General features: G+C 41.2%; 1 protein-coding gene across 1 annotated transcript in view; it reads right to left on the bottom strand.

Moving 5' to 3' along the window:
* Nucleotides 1-4,164: 4,164 nt before the first annotated feature.
* Nucleotides 4,165-16,150, bottom strand: part of LOC103591462 (ryanodine receptor 3-like) — a gene marked incomplete at its 5' end in the record, with an annotated part of 105,580 nt that continues 93,594 nt past the window's right edge. Inside the window, 3 exons of the mRNA XM_008573924.1 lie at nucleotides 4,165-4,361; nucleotides 13,505-13,746; nucleotides 15,078-15,211. Of these exons, the coding sequence (XP_008572146.1) occupies nucleotides 4,165-4,361; nucleotides 13,505-13,746; nucleotides 15,078-15,211 (573 nt within the window). The remainder of the gene's footprint in view (nucleotides 4,362-13,504; nucleotides 13,747-15,077; nucleotides 15,212-16,150) is intronic.

Genomic DNA, 16,150 nt, shown 5'->3' with positions numbered 1-16,150 from the left:
CAAAAAAAAAAAAAAAAAAAAAAAAAAAAAAAAAAGAGAGGACATATTGATTTGTGGGTTTTGTTGGTAATTACTCATGCCGCCTTTGACTTCACTGTGAGTTAATCTATTTGAAAAAGATTTTTTGCTCTTCACATGGCTTTGCTCTTCAATGACTGCTGGCAGGAACAACCTAATCAGGTATTAGCAAAACAGTTTGTAACTATAAAAATAATTATTAAAAATATTCAAGACTATGACCTCATTCAATAGTCGGAACTGGGACTGTGAAAGAGAAATCTAATTTAGAAGCCACACAGAAATTAAAAATAAATATGAGAAACAATTCTGAATGCTTCTATGATGGGAGAAGAATCTCTCTCTAGATGGGCATAACACCTTACATCTTGCTGGGAGAGATGCTATAAAACCAAGCAAGTGCTCTACAGTATGGGGTGAAACAATAACTTCTTTTTGACCTTATTATTAAACACATTTCTTTTCAATAGGATACTTCAATTCATTTGGAATTAAAATTCTGATTTCTCTTTCTAGCTTTTTGTAGAAATGAACTAAAGTAGTACAAAGAACTGCTGGATTTCAGCACCAAATCATACCTTATCAGTTGATGTAAGAGTAAGAACTGGTATATTGATCCCATCTGCTCATCAAATAAACTAGTGAAAATAAAGCAGTTGGCTACTGTCCAGCACAGGACCAGCACTCACCCTGACCAAGGACATCACTTAATTGCTAGATGTATTTCAGTAAAATGTATTTCTTAACTATGCAGGCACTATGATTCACCCCTCTTTGAATCATATCATGTTGTGAGACCCAAAGACTGATCGTTTCCTGACACACAGGAGGTTTGAGTGATAGCAAGGCCCCTGGCACTGATCTTTAGCATACCAGCTGTTCAGCCGCCACAAGCAAAAAGTGATCAGATCTAAGCTGTTGACTCTTCAAATCAACACATCTGGACCCTTTGGTTTCTTAAATACTCGCAGCAGTTGTGCCCTAAAATGGTCAGACATCTCATTTTTCTTATCTTGTTACTTTGCTTCTCTTTTATATATGCACTTAGAATGCTGCCTGATCTGCTGCCCTAGACACAAGGTGCTAGAAATGTCTTCTCCATGTGGATACCTTTCAGTCACATATTTCTTTACTTACTAGCTGTAGTTCTTTGTCAAGAGAGGATTTCAAAAAAGTCCTTACCCCCTCCCCAAATTACAGATACAAAAATCCTATCTCATTGCCCTGAAGGAAACTGGAAGGATAAGCAGATGACTAAAAATCATCATGCAACACACGAGAACGAAATACATGGAAAAGTCCATTAGCCAGTAGGAGAAGACCCCTTCTCCAAAGGTATGACTTCACCGAAGTGGCTTTCCCAGATGACATGCTTGGGAAATAGGTGTATTCTCTCTGGAAGTGAGTAAAAACCAGTGAGTGGAGGTGGTCAAAACAAATAAAAATGGGAATAACACTAATGATGGGCGGCCGAGGCCATCGACTACCCAGACAAATGCGGTCCTGGGAAGTGACTGCTCAGAGTGACTTTGTTTCTCCAGAGAAGGCACTGAGTCAAAGGGTGGTGCCTCAATGCTGTTATGTTGTACTTAGATGTCTACTCATTCTCTTTATTCCTGCGGAATGGAGTGGGGAAGATATATGAGGGGGCTTATCCTGGCTTCCCGACTGCCAGAGGGCCTTTGCTACAATCCATTTTCTCTGTGCTTACAGTGCCTGTCTTTCAATAACACCCCTGTTTTCTACATGCTCCTTATGGATACCAATGAGGATATCAATATGTTAGATCAATTTAAAAAGAAAGAATTGGGATGAAATATCCTCAGCACAGAGAAACAAAGGTAAAGAACTCTCAACTCTTTATAGTGTCAGGCTGATGTAAGATTCTCTGGCTTGAATCTGTGAGTAGATTATCAATCCTAGTAAAGCTTTACTATAGTGGTTCTCCATTTGTTACAAGAACCTTATAATATTAATGCTTAATTTCAATATATTATATCCATTTACATAAGTATGATTGTAAAGATGCACGTGTATATATACATACACACACTTCTGTCTCAAATTCTAAATGATAGTTTTTTTGTTCCTAAACAGTATATTAATTGAAACAGAACCAAATTTTTATCCCCTTTTGATAAATATATAAACATGTCATGGCTTATCAATCCATATGAGGTGCTGAGGTCTACAACAGTGGTTTCACTCTAAAAATCCATCGCTTGGACGGTAGGAGCTCCACAATATTTCTTTGTGGCCCTGGCTCTGAGCTCTCTCTCTCCTCAACTCTCTTACTTTTATGGCCCTTTCCAAAGCCTCCACGGACACTAGCATAATCCTGACCATGGTGACTTGTCTCCTGCTCAATATATTGTGATCTTTTTAAAATACAGGGATGGAGAATGGCTGAGAAAATTTAGGGGAAAAAAGGTTTTTGTCCTGCCTTACAGACATTAATATGTATAATAAGGAGTCTTGCCTTATAGACATTAATATGTATAATAAGGCTAAGATAATTAAAAAGAGCATCCAACTGGTACAAGGAAAGAGATGCAGAGCAATAAACACAATAGTGAGCAACAGTATGTAGAAAACCAGCATGCACAGGACAAGCGCAGTTTAATGTAAAATATATAAATGTGCACACGAAAAGGTAGTGGGGTTATCTCTGGGTGGGATTATTATAGGTTGTTGGTGTTTCTTTGTCATATTACTTTGGTGAAAGGGAAAAACAAAAGACAATAGGAAAAAAACTTAATATAAAAAGGTAAATCACAAACTGGGAGAAATACTTGAAACCAATAAGAAAACAGCCTTATATATAAAAAATTGTCCAAAAATGTTAATATCAGAAAGGCTGAAAACACAAAATTAGCAAATATATTGGACTGAAAAAATACGTAAGAATAATCAGCATCAAAATACTTTATCACATTGGTCATCAAAAAAATTAAAAATTAAGAATCTAAGATACAATTTTCTCAAGTTGGAAAAAATTAAAAATAACCAATAACAGTAACAGTTAATGAGTCTCCAATCAATTGGGCATTCACACATGTTGCTTTAAAAAATAATACAGGCCCAAATCCTTTATCTGAAATCTCTGGAGATGTGCTTCAGACTTTGGAAGTTTTTAGAGTTCGAAAGAGGAAAAGGATACATGCAGTGTATGTCAAACAGAACCTCCAGCCAGGTGAGGGGCAGTAACCCACAATCAAACACATTAATATTTCTGCATTTAAACATACAAATATACACAAGAAGTGGAATAAATGAAATACTAAAAATAGCCTCATTTCTGTTGACAGTTTTGCTGCAAATTAGTTCCAGTTGGATTTTGCTGCATAATGAGTTATGGACAAATTTATGGTGTTCAGAGCTTCTTAGACTTTGCAATTATTGATAAGGAATTCTGAACTGTTCATACAATCTTCCTGAAAATCAATTTGGCCATGTAATTATAAATTTAGACTTTAAAAAGTTCATACTCTTTGACCTACTTCCAGGTAGACTAAAATGAAGATGCAGAAAAATAGTTATGCTCAAGGATGGTCATAATAATTTTATTTATAACAATGAAAATGCAATTGGCACGAAAGTACTGTATAACAAAGTAATGGCTATATTGTGGGAGAGCCAAATAAAGGGATTTAGTATGACCATAAAATTGTTTTGAGGATACTTAATAACTCAGGGAATGGTTCATTACTTATTGTTCAATGAAAAATTATCAAGACATAACACTTTATTCTCAGCATGGTGCCAATTAAGAAAATATACACATATTTGTAGCTAAACATTGGAATCTTAGGTGATTTTCATTGTTTTATTGATAACTATGTCTTTCAACTTTTTTATAATGAGTGTGTAACCCTTTTAAGATTATTAAAGTAATTTTCTACACAGGATTTGTCTTATTTATCTTCCTATTTACCTGAGTACATAACACAGCTGGAGGGAGGCACGTGTTCAACAAGTACATGTGAAGTGAGTGACCCTGGTTGGCTCTCACCCTTTTACCATCACTTTCTTGGGGGAGTGTGACTCATGATGCCGAAGTCCTGAAGGAGATCACAAGCTCCTCAGCTCACATAGGTGGCGGGGAAGTGGGGTGATGACCACCCTCCATGAAATCACAGCCATAACTTACTTGACACCTGCTGAAAAGCTCAGCACAGGGAAGAAGAGCCCATCTGTGTTGAAGTTCTCAAACATCCCTTGCACAGGCTGCCCATTGATGCGGAAAGAGATGCTGGGTACCCCGAGGTCGAGGCAGCAGCTCACCACGTCATCTGATTTCAGGAGGTGCTGGTGGATGGAGGCCACAGCTCTGGGTATCCGGCCTGGTGAGTAAAGGACAGGAGGGCTGTGGGACTCGGAGGCACTTACCTGGCTGGAGGAAATGCTCAGAGGCCACCAGTGGGAGGTGGACAGGCATGACAGGAACACAGAAGGTCTGAATATGCCACTGCATTTGAAATGTGACTTTGCTTCCCTGGGTGAGATGAGCATGAGAAATGATTTCCTAGGCTGGCAAGTGAGCAGACACCTGGCCTGAGATGAGTCTTAGGGGAAACTCTCGAGCGGCAAAGAATGAGAACTAAGAACTCAACCTGTTCAACGTGTGCTCAGACTCTGGCTTGATGTCTGAAGTAACAGACAGACTACTTTGCTGGGTGTAGGCCCTGTGTGTCTGCTTAGTCACAGGTGCCCGAAGACCTGGCTTTCTTCTCTTTTCTTGAAAAGATACGGCCACTCTAGTACCTGATTCAGAAGCCATCAAAGTGAAGAGTGGCAAGGCCATCACACCATTAAATTGTGCAGCAAAGTTTGCCTGTTTGTTTTAAAAAACTTTATTATTTCACATAAACATGGAAAAACAATGTCAGTTTTACTATATATTGTTGATTTTAGAAAAACACTTTTGACCTCTTTCATAAGGTGATTTAACATTTCCCAACTTAAAGTAGTGAGAAAATCATATCTCCATTTTTCTATCTCACATCATCCTATTCTGGAAATTCTCAAAGTAAATGATCATAACCATCTCACCCATTCCTCTATCAGATTTATTTTTCTACTGGGAAGAGAGCAACAAATGGCAGAAGTTAGGTGTTCACATAGGGTTTCAGGCAAAAGATGAAATGACATCTTGTTTTTGATTACAGAAGTAATACATGTTCATTATAAGTGTTCATAATTTATATAGAAAAGAATAAAAAAGACAAAATAGAACTCCATAAAAACAAACTCAGATATTGTAGGTTTGTAGCTTGTTTTTCTACTAATATCATAAACATTTTACTGCATAATATTCATTAGAAACTGGGTTTTAATGGCTTCATAATATGCCATGAAAAAGTAATTTTAAAAAATCCCCTCCTAATGGATATGTGAGTTATTATGAATTTTGTACATGCTTTTGGTAGGTAATATTTCTAATCTCAGTTTGGAGCTATTTAATGTTTTCAATGGTTATTGTTATTCTAGTAATAGATTCTACACTAAGTGGTGGATTTTAAAATAGTGAAATTACTGTACTCTCTTTAATTAAAAAATTATTAGGTGTCCTCCTTTAACTTTTTTGGGTGACTGACAAAGCCTTAATGCATTCCTTCCCACCCTTCCACAAACAGCAATGAGGCTCTACTCTGTGCTACAGAGCATAGTGTCTGTACTATGCCTGAGGCTGGGGACCAAAGACAGAAGACTCAGTCCCTGCCCTAAGAAGTCCACAGTCTGGTGGAAAATGGACATTCAAATAAAAAATCACAATACAGTATGAGAAATGTCAGAATGAAGGTGTACATGTGTTGCCTTCCAGAGGTAGAGGAAGGTGCCAGGTCTGCCTGGGAGCATGGGCCAAGTAGAGACGTGGAGAATGAAAGGGTCACTATATAAATGAAAGAGAAAAGAGCAAAAGACTGTATGACATATTTGCAGAATGGCTAGAGTGAGACTGGAATGTGGGGACTGATGAAGGCTGAGAGGGAGATGTGGTGGTGCAGGGATGCAGACTGAATTGTTTCCCCAAGTTTTAAGTCACTGAAGCTTAATCCCCATTGTAACTGTTGAGGGTAGAAAATCCTATTATGGTAATTCAAAGGTGGGGCCTTGAAGAGTTGATTAGGTTGTAGGACCATGGCTAATGAATGATTAATAATGGTGGTCATGGGTGTGGTTCTGAGAGTTTTAAAAGGAGAGCATGTGAGAGTCTGTCTCTCTGCTCCACCATTTCTGCTATGTGAGGCTCCTGGGTCACTGTTGCCACGACCAAGACCTTCACCAGGTGTGTTCCCTGGACTTTGGACTTCCCAGCCTTAGAAACTGTAAGCAATAAATTTTGTTTTCTTTATAAATCCCCCATTTTCAGGTATTTATAAGCAACAGAAATGCACTAATGCTAGACAGGAATGTGACCACCTGCACGGCAAGAGTGTACTGCACACATAGTACACAATGCATATTGGCAAATTAGCCTGTGGTGGCCTTAGACTCTGTTTTTGTAACTTTAATACCTTGTTTCACTACTGAGAATCACAAACAAGTTCCTTATTGTAGTCAAAATTATTTAAAAAAACAAAACTGAGCCAAACTTGAAGAGTGTGTACATTTGACATCTTTCAAATTTCTCCATCTGAGAAGACTTAGTTCTCCTAGCTCATTGTATGATGTTCAGATATCACAAGTCCCAGAATCTTTTTCCTTCTGTTCAAGTCTGTTGTGAAAGGAATCTATGATACCAAAACTCAGCAAAGTATCCTAAAATTGTGTCAAATCTCAAGATTTCATATTTTCCCATTAAAAAAATAATCTTTCCTGCATAAAACGTTTCTTTTTTCTCATTAGTTTAACTTCCAGAAAATATCACTGTAGTCACTTGAACAAATCCTAACAGACTTCTGTGAATTTGAGAATACCAGGAAATAGTCAAAATGCTATGTTGTACAGCTACCTTTAAAAGTATCCAGATCCTTGCTAGACAAAATACAAATTGTAAGGTTCTTTACCCTTCTGAGAGTCATATAAACTAGGACAAGACTGCCAGTGTTGAACTGTGACTCCAGCATCCTCTCTAAGTTCTCTGCTGGCTTCCATGCTGACCTGAGCCTTGGCCACTAAGAGCAGCTTTCATGGGGGATGGTCTTCACCCACAGCCATGCTTTGATGCCATCAGAAGCTGGGTTCTCAGCTTTATTTAGCCTTCACCGCACCATAGCTGTCAAGTGCCTTCCAGAGGAAGGATGGCTGGGGTAAGTTCTCCTGCCTGGCTTGCTCTCTCTATCGAAGACAACAACCAGGACAAGCAATTACACTCTCATGGTGAATGACACCACCTTTTACTGCCCTCCTTCTAAGAGACTGGGTTCCAGGTAGAAGTTTCCTTTGGAGCACTTGCTAAGATCACATACAGGCAAATTGAAATCATAAGCTGAGCCTATTTTTAAAGCACATACAATAGAGAACACAGAGTTAGGGCTAATATTATCTAAAAACTAAAGGGAGACTGTTGAAAATCATTGGATGGGAAGCACGTAATAGGCGGCCTATTTGAATAAAAGAGCTCATTTCATATAATATTCAAGTTGCATAAGGTCATCTGATAAGTATATTTCATTTTTAAATGTGAATAGTGTGAAGTTTGAAACTGGAAGATGATGGAATTGTAGGATTGCTTTTGTGCAGTTTTGTAAATCTGTCCCCGTCTGGAGAAAGCAATCTCCACCCCTGTGAAGACTTGCAAGGCTCCAAATGATTCAAAAGTGTCCTGCACCCCACATTTAAATAAGATGCAGATCCTTCCAATTGCTCTATTATGAGTGGCACAGGAGGATGGGAGGTGCCTTAGAATCATGCAGGGCTGAGTTGAAATCAGCTTTCTGCCTGCTACATGAATGTGGGCCTGTGATTTTGCCAGAGGCTCAGCTTCCCCATCTATAAAATGAGTTGATCACAATGATGTTGTGAAGAGAACTGTTTGTAAGGTACCATTACTATTCCTCTGATTTTGATGAAACAAATAACTGATGTCCTGCACACCACTCAAGAGGCAGTGCAGTGCAGCAGTTAAGCAGTTTCTAGAACTAGACTGTCTGGCTTGAGTCTTGGCTCTGCCATTTACTAACTGCGTGACGTCAGATGAGTAATGTACCTTTGTGCACTCAAGTTTCCTACCTGTCAAATGGGAATAATAATATTCTCTCTCCTAGGGTTGCTGTGAGTTTTGAATGAATTGTCTCATAGAGTGACGAGAAGAGTACCTGACACACTGCAACCCACAGCAAATGCTTTTATTACTGCTTTTGGTTTTGTAACTCCAGAAACCTTCATTATCATGCTAATATTAGAAAAGCTTACCAGATCATGGTAGGAATACTACACCTTTTGTAATATTAGGAAAAAATAATATGGAAAATTGTAGCATTGAGGGCTGAGTCCAAAAAGTGATTTAAAATCTACTCCCTTTTCTGAAAGACAGTGCTCAAAAATATATGCTTTCAAATGTGTTTAATATATGTGACCGTTTTAGAACAATCAACAGAAATGTGATGCTGTTGGATAAAAAAGCAAACTTGTTTCAGAGAGTTTTTCTACAAGCAGCCTCAACTGCTTTTCAAGATCTTTTTAAGCCTCAACTCTTTTGGAAGTCTTGTTGCCTCTGCAAATCCGAAGAAAAAAGTCTCCTGATTTAGAGGCTCCGGCCCATGTGAAGGGCCCAGGAAGCTCAGAATGCCCATTCCAAACCCTGCATTTTAAGATAAAGGCCACTTAATCATATGTGGCACATCTTCAAACAACATAAGGATATTTTACTGCAGGATTTAGCCTCTTCTGATCAGTAATGTAGGCAACTGGAAATAGCGATGCTCAGCATTTCCACAGACCCAGGCACTAAAGAGTTTGGTATAAACACGTAATATAATATAAATACAAATATTTAGGCATTTAGAATGAGAGAGGACCCAAAGACATAAAAATGCTGCTGTTCCACAGCTACTCCTTGGATCTTCTCCACACTGCACTGGGTTTAGAAAGGTTTGAGTCACAGTGGGGTGTGTTTTGAGAGACGAACCAGTACTCTGGGACTCATCCTTGTAAGGATATAGGTAAAGTCCCCTTGTGCAAATATGACTGCAGGGCTAAATTATCTTGATGAGTCAGTAGTCTTAATAAATCAGGAAACACAGTTTTCCTCCATTCATTCACTTCTGTATCACTCATTTCTTGGGATGGTCAATTCCTCTGCTTTTTCCAATTCTGCAGGAGTAAAAGTGGTTATAAAGAAAGTGGGGCCGGCCCGGTGGTACGCTGGAGAGTGCACCGCTTGGGAGTGCGGCGGCGCTCCCACCGAGGGTTCGGATCCCATATGGAGACCGGTTCCCGCTCACTGGCTGAGCGTGGTACGGGCGCAAAACCGAGGATTGCCATCCCGTTGCCGGTCCCTGGTACGGGCGCGACACTGAGGGTTGCGATCGCGTTACTGGTCAGTAAAAAAGACAAAAAAAGAAAAAAAAAAAAAAAAGAAAGTGGAGGTATTATTTCCTTGGAGGCTACGTCTGGAGAGGGAAAATGATGCCATTGCAAAAAAAGAGAGCCATTTCTCCAAAAGGAAAATCACTGTGACTGACCTGACGCAGGATTCTGTAGGAAGAGCTAGGCAGGGCTGAGGAGGGGACGTTTCCACAGCTCACGCCTGAAAATGACTTCCATAGGTAAAAAGATCTATTAAATATACCCTCCTCCCTAAACAGAGAAGAAAAGCTCATTCATACTCCCAGGATGTCACTTTGAAACTTTTTTTCCCATTCAGCATGGGACCTGGGTTCTCTGTCCCCTTTGGTATTATGGGGAGGCTCTGACTGGGCTACTCTCGTAGTCTTGAGTGAAGTGCCTGGGACTCTGGATTTGGTCTTTACAACCACAGAGGATTTCACAGACAATGAGGGAAGGGAAATCATTTTCCCTGTGTATTTAGTGTGTGTCAGGGACTTCATACTTCTTATCTCATTTAAATTTCACAAGAGCCTTATATTATCTTCATCTTACCCGAGGCAATTATACAATTTGCCCAATGTCAAAAAACCAGTAAGCGGCAGAGCCAGGATTCAAACCCAGGTGTAACTCCAAAGCCATGCTGTTTTTCTTTACTCCACTGACAAAGTGTTAGGGGCACTGAAATTCTTTCCAACTACTGCAACATCTATTCTACTTTAAAAAGAATGTTAAAGACCAGTTCAAGGCAGTGGCTTAATATATGCACATGGATAATTTTTTCTATGTTAAGTGTGCATATTTATTTCCATAATTATACACGTCAGACATAGGAAACCATCTGGAAGAAAAGACACCAAAGTCTTTTTTAAAAAACTTTATTATTAGCATGTTCTTACAAATCGTATTTCTTTATGCCCTTTGCCTGACCTATCACTTCCCAAATCCCCTCCTCCCTCCCCCCATCTCTAGTATCCTTAGGTTTGTTCTCTCCTTCTGAAAGTTCAACGTATTGCTGTGGTCTTTTCTTTCTTTCTTTCCTTCATTCCTTCCTTCTTCCTTCCCCCTCTCCTTCCCCCCTCCTTCCCTTCCTTCCTTCCGGGCAACCAGTTATGAGTGAGAACATGCGGTATTTCTGTTTCTTTGTCTGGCTTGTTTTGCTTAACACAATTTTCTCCAGGCTCATCCATGTTGCTGCAAATGGTGGAATTTCATTTGTTTTCATGGCTGAGTAGTATTCCATTGTGCATATATAGCACATTTTCTTTATCCAGTCATCTGCTGATGGATGCTTAGGTTGGTTCCATATTTTGCCTATTGTAAATAGAGCTGCAATGAACATGGGAGTGCAGGTATCCCTTCATGATGATTTCCGGTCCTTTGGACATATACCCAGTAGTGGGATTGCTGGATCATATGGTAGCTCTAACACTGATAATTTTAAACTTAATGGACCTGGGCATTTAAAGGCATTTCAAGGAAGAGGAGTAAAATCATCATGACCAGCTTCCAGTATCTCACCCTAACCATCCTCCAGTCACTCCTGTGACAAGTTGGAGTGTTATTGCATCTCAGTTCTCCATCAGGTAGTCTGAAATGCATGCCATCCTGGTAGGAGTCATTAACAGAGCCCTTGTTTTTTCAGCTGGAGCACATGCTGACTTATCTACCTACCTTCTGTAAGATATATGTTCCTTATGTGCTGGTAGAGAAGTGAGAATGATGCCAAACCCAAGGAAGCTGTGGGTTTTAGTGAGAATGAAAGGTGTAAATCTTGTAGACAGTAGCTACACTCCACATATTATCAGACACTAGAGACTGAGGGATGAAGTCCTTTGAATGTACCTGTATGGTATTATATTACCAAGTGTGGGTAATGTTCAGAGAGCCACAATCATTCCTTGAAAAGCTGAGTCACTAGCCCTCTTCCCCCTTATCCAATCACAGAAACCATTGCTAGTGATGACTGGTATGTGCCCGGAGCATCCAGCTTCCTTACCTTCAGAGGACACAGGACAGGAGGGATGAGGGGGAGGCCTGTGCACTGTACACTCCTGGAATGATACACAATTAGATAGGACGCTCAGGTCATGAAATGCACAGATAGAAGCTCTTTATGGACACACCATGAGTGCGTTCTCAGCCTCTGACTCACTGATGTGTTCATTCCTTAAACGTCTACAAAGGCATACGGGGATACAGCAAGTGCCCCATGCAGTGCTGTAGTCTGGAAAGGACTAAATCATTTTTTTCCTTTGAGAATAATTAGTTTCTCTTTGAAACAAGAGTCCAATTTGCTTCACCTAAGGGTCTAGGTGTACTTCATATCCTTGACCGAGTTCCATGCAGACTCCTATCTAGGTGTAACCTGGGTTCCAGAGAGCACTCCCAGGTTTGGTGACGAGATGGCAGAGGTGAGCAGCAGCCAGCAGGCAGCGGGGAAATGATTTTCACGAGTCAATCCCCTTCATTCTCTCACAGGTTTAGTCCTACAGACTCAAGAGCTGCAGATGTGGGTGAGCATAAGGACTGTTTCTTTCCAAATCCCTTCCCCAGAGACATCTTTCTGAGGACCGCTGTCATCTGATGATAAGCGAAGGTAAAGGCTACGACATAGCCAGACTTGGTGGCTCCACGATGGGACCATGAGAACCAAGAAGGAAGATCCACCTTTCATGCTGAATTTGGGGAGGTTCAGTGGGGAGATAGAGAACAGCACGAGAAGACTTTCACTTCACCCAACCCACCATCCTGCTGTTTTGCATCTGCTTTTGTCTGTGCCACAGTGTCCCCTGGGACACACAGAACATAAACAAGGACTTTCCCCAGATGATCCAAAATGAGTAAGTATATAAGTAATTTTACATTATTTCTAAAAGTTTAAATAATGTTTAAACTGAATGTAAAACAGCACAAACAATTTTTTGAAAACCCCATATTGACCAATTGAAAATAAAGACCTCCTGCAAGAGGCATGTCATCAGGACCTGAGCTGACTTAATCGTTACATCAGACAATCATGTGTTAGTCTCAAAGCGTAAGGAAGAAGGAAAATGTGACGGGTCATGTAGTAGCAAAAGAAAATATATAACTTCGTCTTATAGAAACAAACTTTTCCCTTGTAATGGAGTTAAAGAAGAATGTGTGTCATTGTTGCTTACGTAAGAGACATGCAGCACAATGCTTACATAAGGGATTTCTATAAGGGACACAATGTCTCCAATTGCAGTTTTGCAAAAGATACGGAAAAGACATGATTGGGACGATAGACAGCAGGGGTGCAACTCATTTTGGGTGAAAGCCTGAGAGTTAGTCTTGCATTTTCACCCCAGCAGAACCAACCCACTCCTCCACAGCACGGGCCACGGACATGATCGGTAAAGCATCAACATTTATCTAAAAAAAAAAAAGAAAGGCAGCCTTGAATTCTTTTAAAGAAATTGATACCTGTTATGTCTCAGGAACCATCCCAGACATTTATAAACTGTATCATGGAACAGCAGTCTATGTTGACAAGATTATGAACTCATAGTCAGATCTGGATCCTTGCATGTGTGATTGAGAATAAATTACTTAAACATTTTTGTATTTCCACATCTGTAATATGAGGTCAATATTTTCTACCTTAAGGGGTCACTGTGAGGATAATATGAGAGAAAAATGTACAAAAAATATGTAGCCCACTGCCTAGTAAATAAACACTGAGTCTCTCCTTCCTTCTTATAAAGTCCTAACAATCTTATACAACAAGGATTAGATACAGACACTGAGGTTGAGAAAAGTTAGGTGATCTGCACTGACCATGTGGCCAGGAAGTATCAGAGTCATGGTTTAAGTGACTCTCATTTAAATCTGATGCTCATCCTACCTAACCATCTAATTAGCTGAGACTCTGTATCATTTCAACTGAAAGGGACAATTTCAGATTGAATAATCTGAGCCTCAATCATTTCCAGTGAGAGATTAGGGGCCGAAGCTTTGGCAAGGTACTCACCTGACCAAAGGTGGAGTCCGTCAAAGCCGTAGGAGTACAGGTCATCGCCAACACCATTACCTCCCCATCCTTCTCCACCTCCTGGGTACGGGGCATAGCCTGAGGAGGAGGCCCAGCCCACCCGCAGGTGTGTGGGCTCCGCTGTTAGGAAGGGGTCCACCTGGTCGATAATGAGCTCGAAGTACCACTTCTTATACTGCGCTGAGCCCTCAGCGACTCCCAGGAAGATGTTTGGCCGGACACTGAAATTAAACATGGGACATGGGACAGGTGGCAGCTAGACACTTGTGAGAACTGAGAAAGCAAGTTGAACCAGACCATAGGAGGCACTGGCCCAGCTACACCAGGGCAGGAGCAATTGTATGTTTTCTGCATTGTTCAAAGTAGAGAAAGCCTAGAGCCTTGATCAGGTTCTCAGTGGGGGGCATCAGGACAATATTAATCCCATTATAAAACATAAAGGGTGTCTCTTTTAATATCCCATTCAGGGCAACCAACGTTTACTGAGTGCCAGCCATGGGCAACAATGCCGAAAATGTTATACAGAGTTGTATGATTACAAACCTCTGTTTCTTTCTGTAAGTGAAAGAAATTACTTACTCTAGTTCCACTTTCTGGTAAATTGGTTTAAGCGCCCTCCTTTTTGTGACAGCAGCTTTGTCACCTAAGTATTATTAATAACAATGGCCTCTTAAAAGCGTTAAGAATTCACTATCAGGCAGCCGTGTTATGGGCAGGAGGTTTTAATGTGTCCAGCAAAGTGGTTAAAAACTTGGGACAAACCACTCAGAGCTTTTATGACTGGAATCATACTCTTAGAGATGCACTGTTCCTGGGCTGGGGCTATGTCCTATTTTCGGTGGGCAAGGAAAAACAAGGTTGGCACCACGAAGAAAGGAAGTCTGTGTGACAGCTCAGGTCTGTGGGCCACTCTACACTGCAGAGGGAAGGTATGCTTTTCCTGTTGTGGATGAGAGTGTAGGCCTAGGGAGAAGGTAGCTAAAGAACCTTAGGCCTGCCTCGTCCTGGAACGGTGAGTTCTTGTGATTCACACGTGACCACATGTATGGGCCAGCAGGCTCGGGGTCCTGCATGGGTCCATGTTCTTCATCTGGCCCTCACATACAGCTCTGGGCTAAGTGGCCATGTGCCAGAGGATACACAAAACCACAGAACCAACTTGGGACATTCATTCTGTTAGAAGATTTCAGGGAAAAAAAAAAAGCTGGCATATGAAAATAAAAATATACAATGAAGAAGTTTTAAGATCTGCAGTAATGTTTAAAATAAAACATGGTAAGCCACTTCAAGCCAATTTCTTCAGCCTACAAATGGTACATATACTCCATCATCAGCCACTTCAAGGGAAAAGTCGGAATCTCTGTTAAAGGGGCTGGAGTACAGTCTCCAGTCATGAAAAGTACACATTTGCTGGGTCTCGTCTTACGTGCTTGCATTGCCATGGAAACTATGGGTGGCTGATTTCGGAGTTCAGATCAGCCATTTCTTTCCTGCCTGCAGGCAAGATGGGCAGAACCATGCTTGGCATTTGAAATGACGGTGGTGGCCTTACCTAGTCACATCGTTAATCAGTCGTGTCTGCAGGAGCAGGTTTCTCTGGGGCAGCAGGTTGTCACAGATCAGGTTCTGGTTGGCTCTCACTGCAACCCCATTGCACAGACACAGGGAGCACAGGATATCCAGAACCTACAGCAGGACACACCCACCAATCCTTAGGACTACAAGGAGGGAACCGTGATCAGGACTTAGTTACCACAACACATGAAGGAAGCAGGAGTGGTAAAAGGTGGGGGCTGAGTGATGGGGGTGATGGTTGGAGAACCAGCTCAGAGCCAAGGAAGCCCTCCTTCCCTTATGGGGCAGGAGTGAGCAGTGCCCCAGAGCCTGCTGCCTCTTCAGGAAATGAGGTTGGGCTTCCTTCTAGCACCTCTGCCCTACTCTTGCACCCCTTCCCTCCAAACTATACATACCACCTGTGGCCACTGTTCTATTACAGTGGGTAAGAGCCTGAGCTCTGAAGACAGACTGTCTAGGTTAAAATGCTGGCCAAGGACAGGACTAGGGTGTGATGAGGATGTAGGGTACAAAATACAGGTACTACTCATTCCTGGAGTCATGTAAGTGCAGGAGAGGGATAAACAGCCCTCCACCATCCTCAGATTGAAGCTTCATTCCTTCTGTCCATCCCTGAAGGCGTCTCTGCACTGAGGATTAGTAGGTGTCCATACATCTCTTGATGAAAAGGCACCTAGGTTTCCACTTGGCTAAGTCCTTGCATGTAGCAGGCTTGGGAACCTTGTATGGTAGGGGTGACAATAGGGTGGATTCCTGTTCTTGGGTTTCTTACTGTGATATCATAAAAACTCATTAAGATGCCCTTAAACTCTTGGAAATCAGTATGCAACCTGTTTTACCTGCTCTCCTCCTCCATCTAGAAGGAGAATTGCAAGGTCCCAGGTGGCCCATGAATCTAAACCACCTGTCACCACGCCACTTCTGCTCCTCGTTTTCCAGCTGCCTGGAAGTGGGAACAGTCCCTCGCCTCCTCCTCCTGCACACTGGCCTCTTCCTGCCCTGTCTCATTGTGCTACATCCTTTTTCTTCCATATTTTGTGTTCCTATCAT

This window comes from Galeopterus variegatus, unplaced genomic scaffold (assembly GCF_000696425.1).
Source record: "Galeopterus variegatus unplaced genomic scaffold, G_variegatus-3.0.2 Scaffold972, whole genome shotgun sequence".
In the NCBI taxonomy this organism is placed as follows: domain Eukaryota; kingdom Metazoa; phylum Chordata; class Mammalia; order Dermoptera; family Cynocephalidae; genus Galeopterus; species Galeopterus variegatus.
The sequence above is the reverse complement of the archived record's forward strand: the minus strand, read 5'-3'. Positions and strand labels throughout refer to the sequence as shown.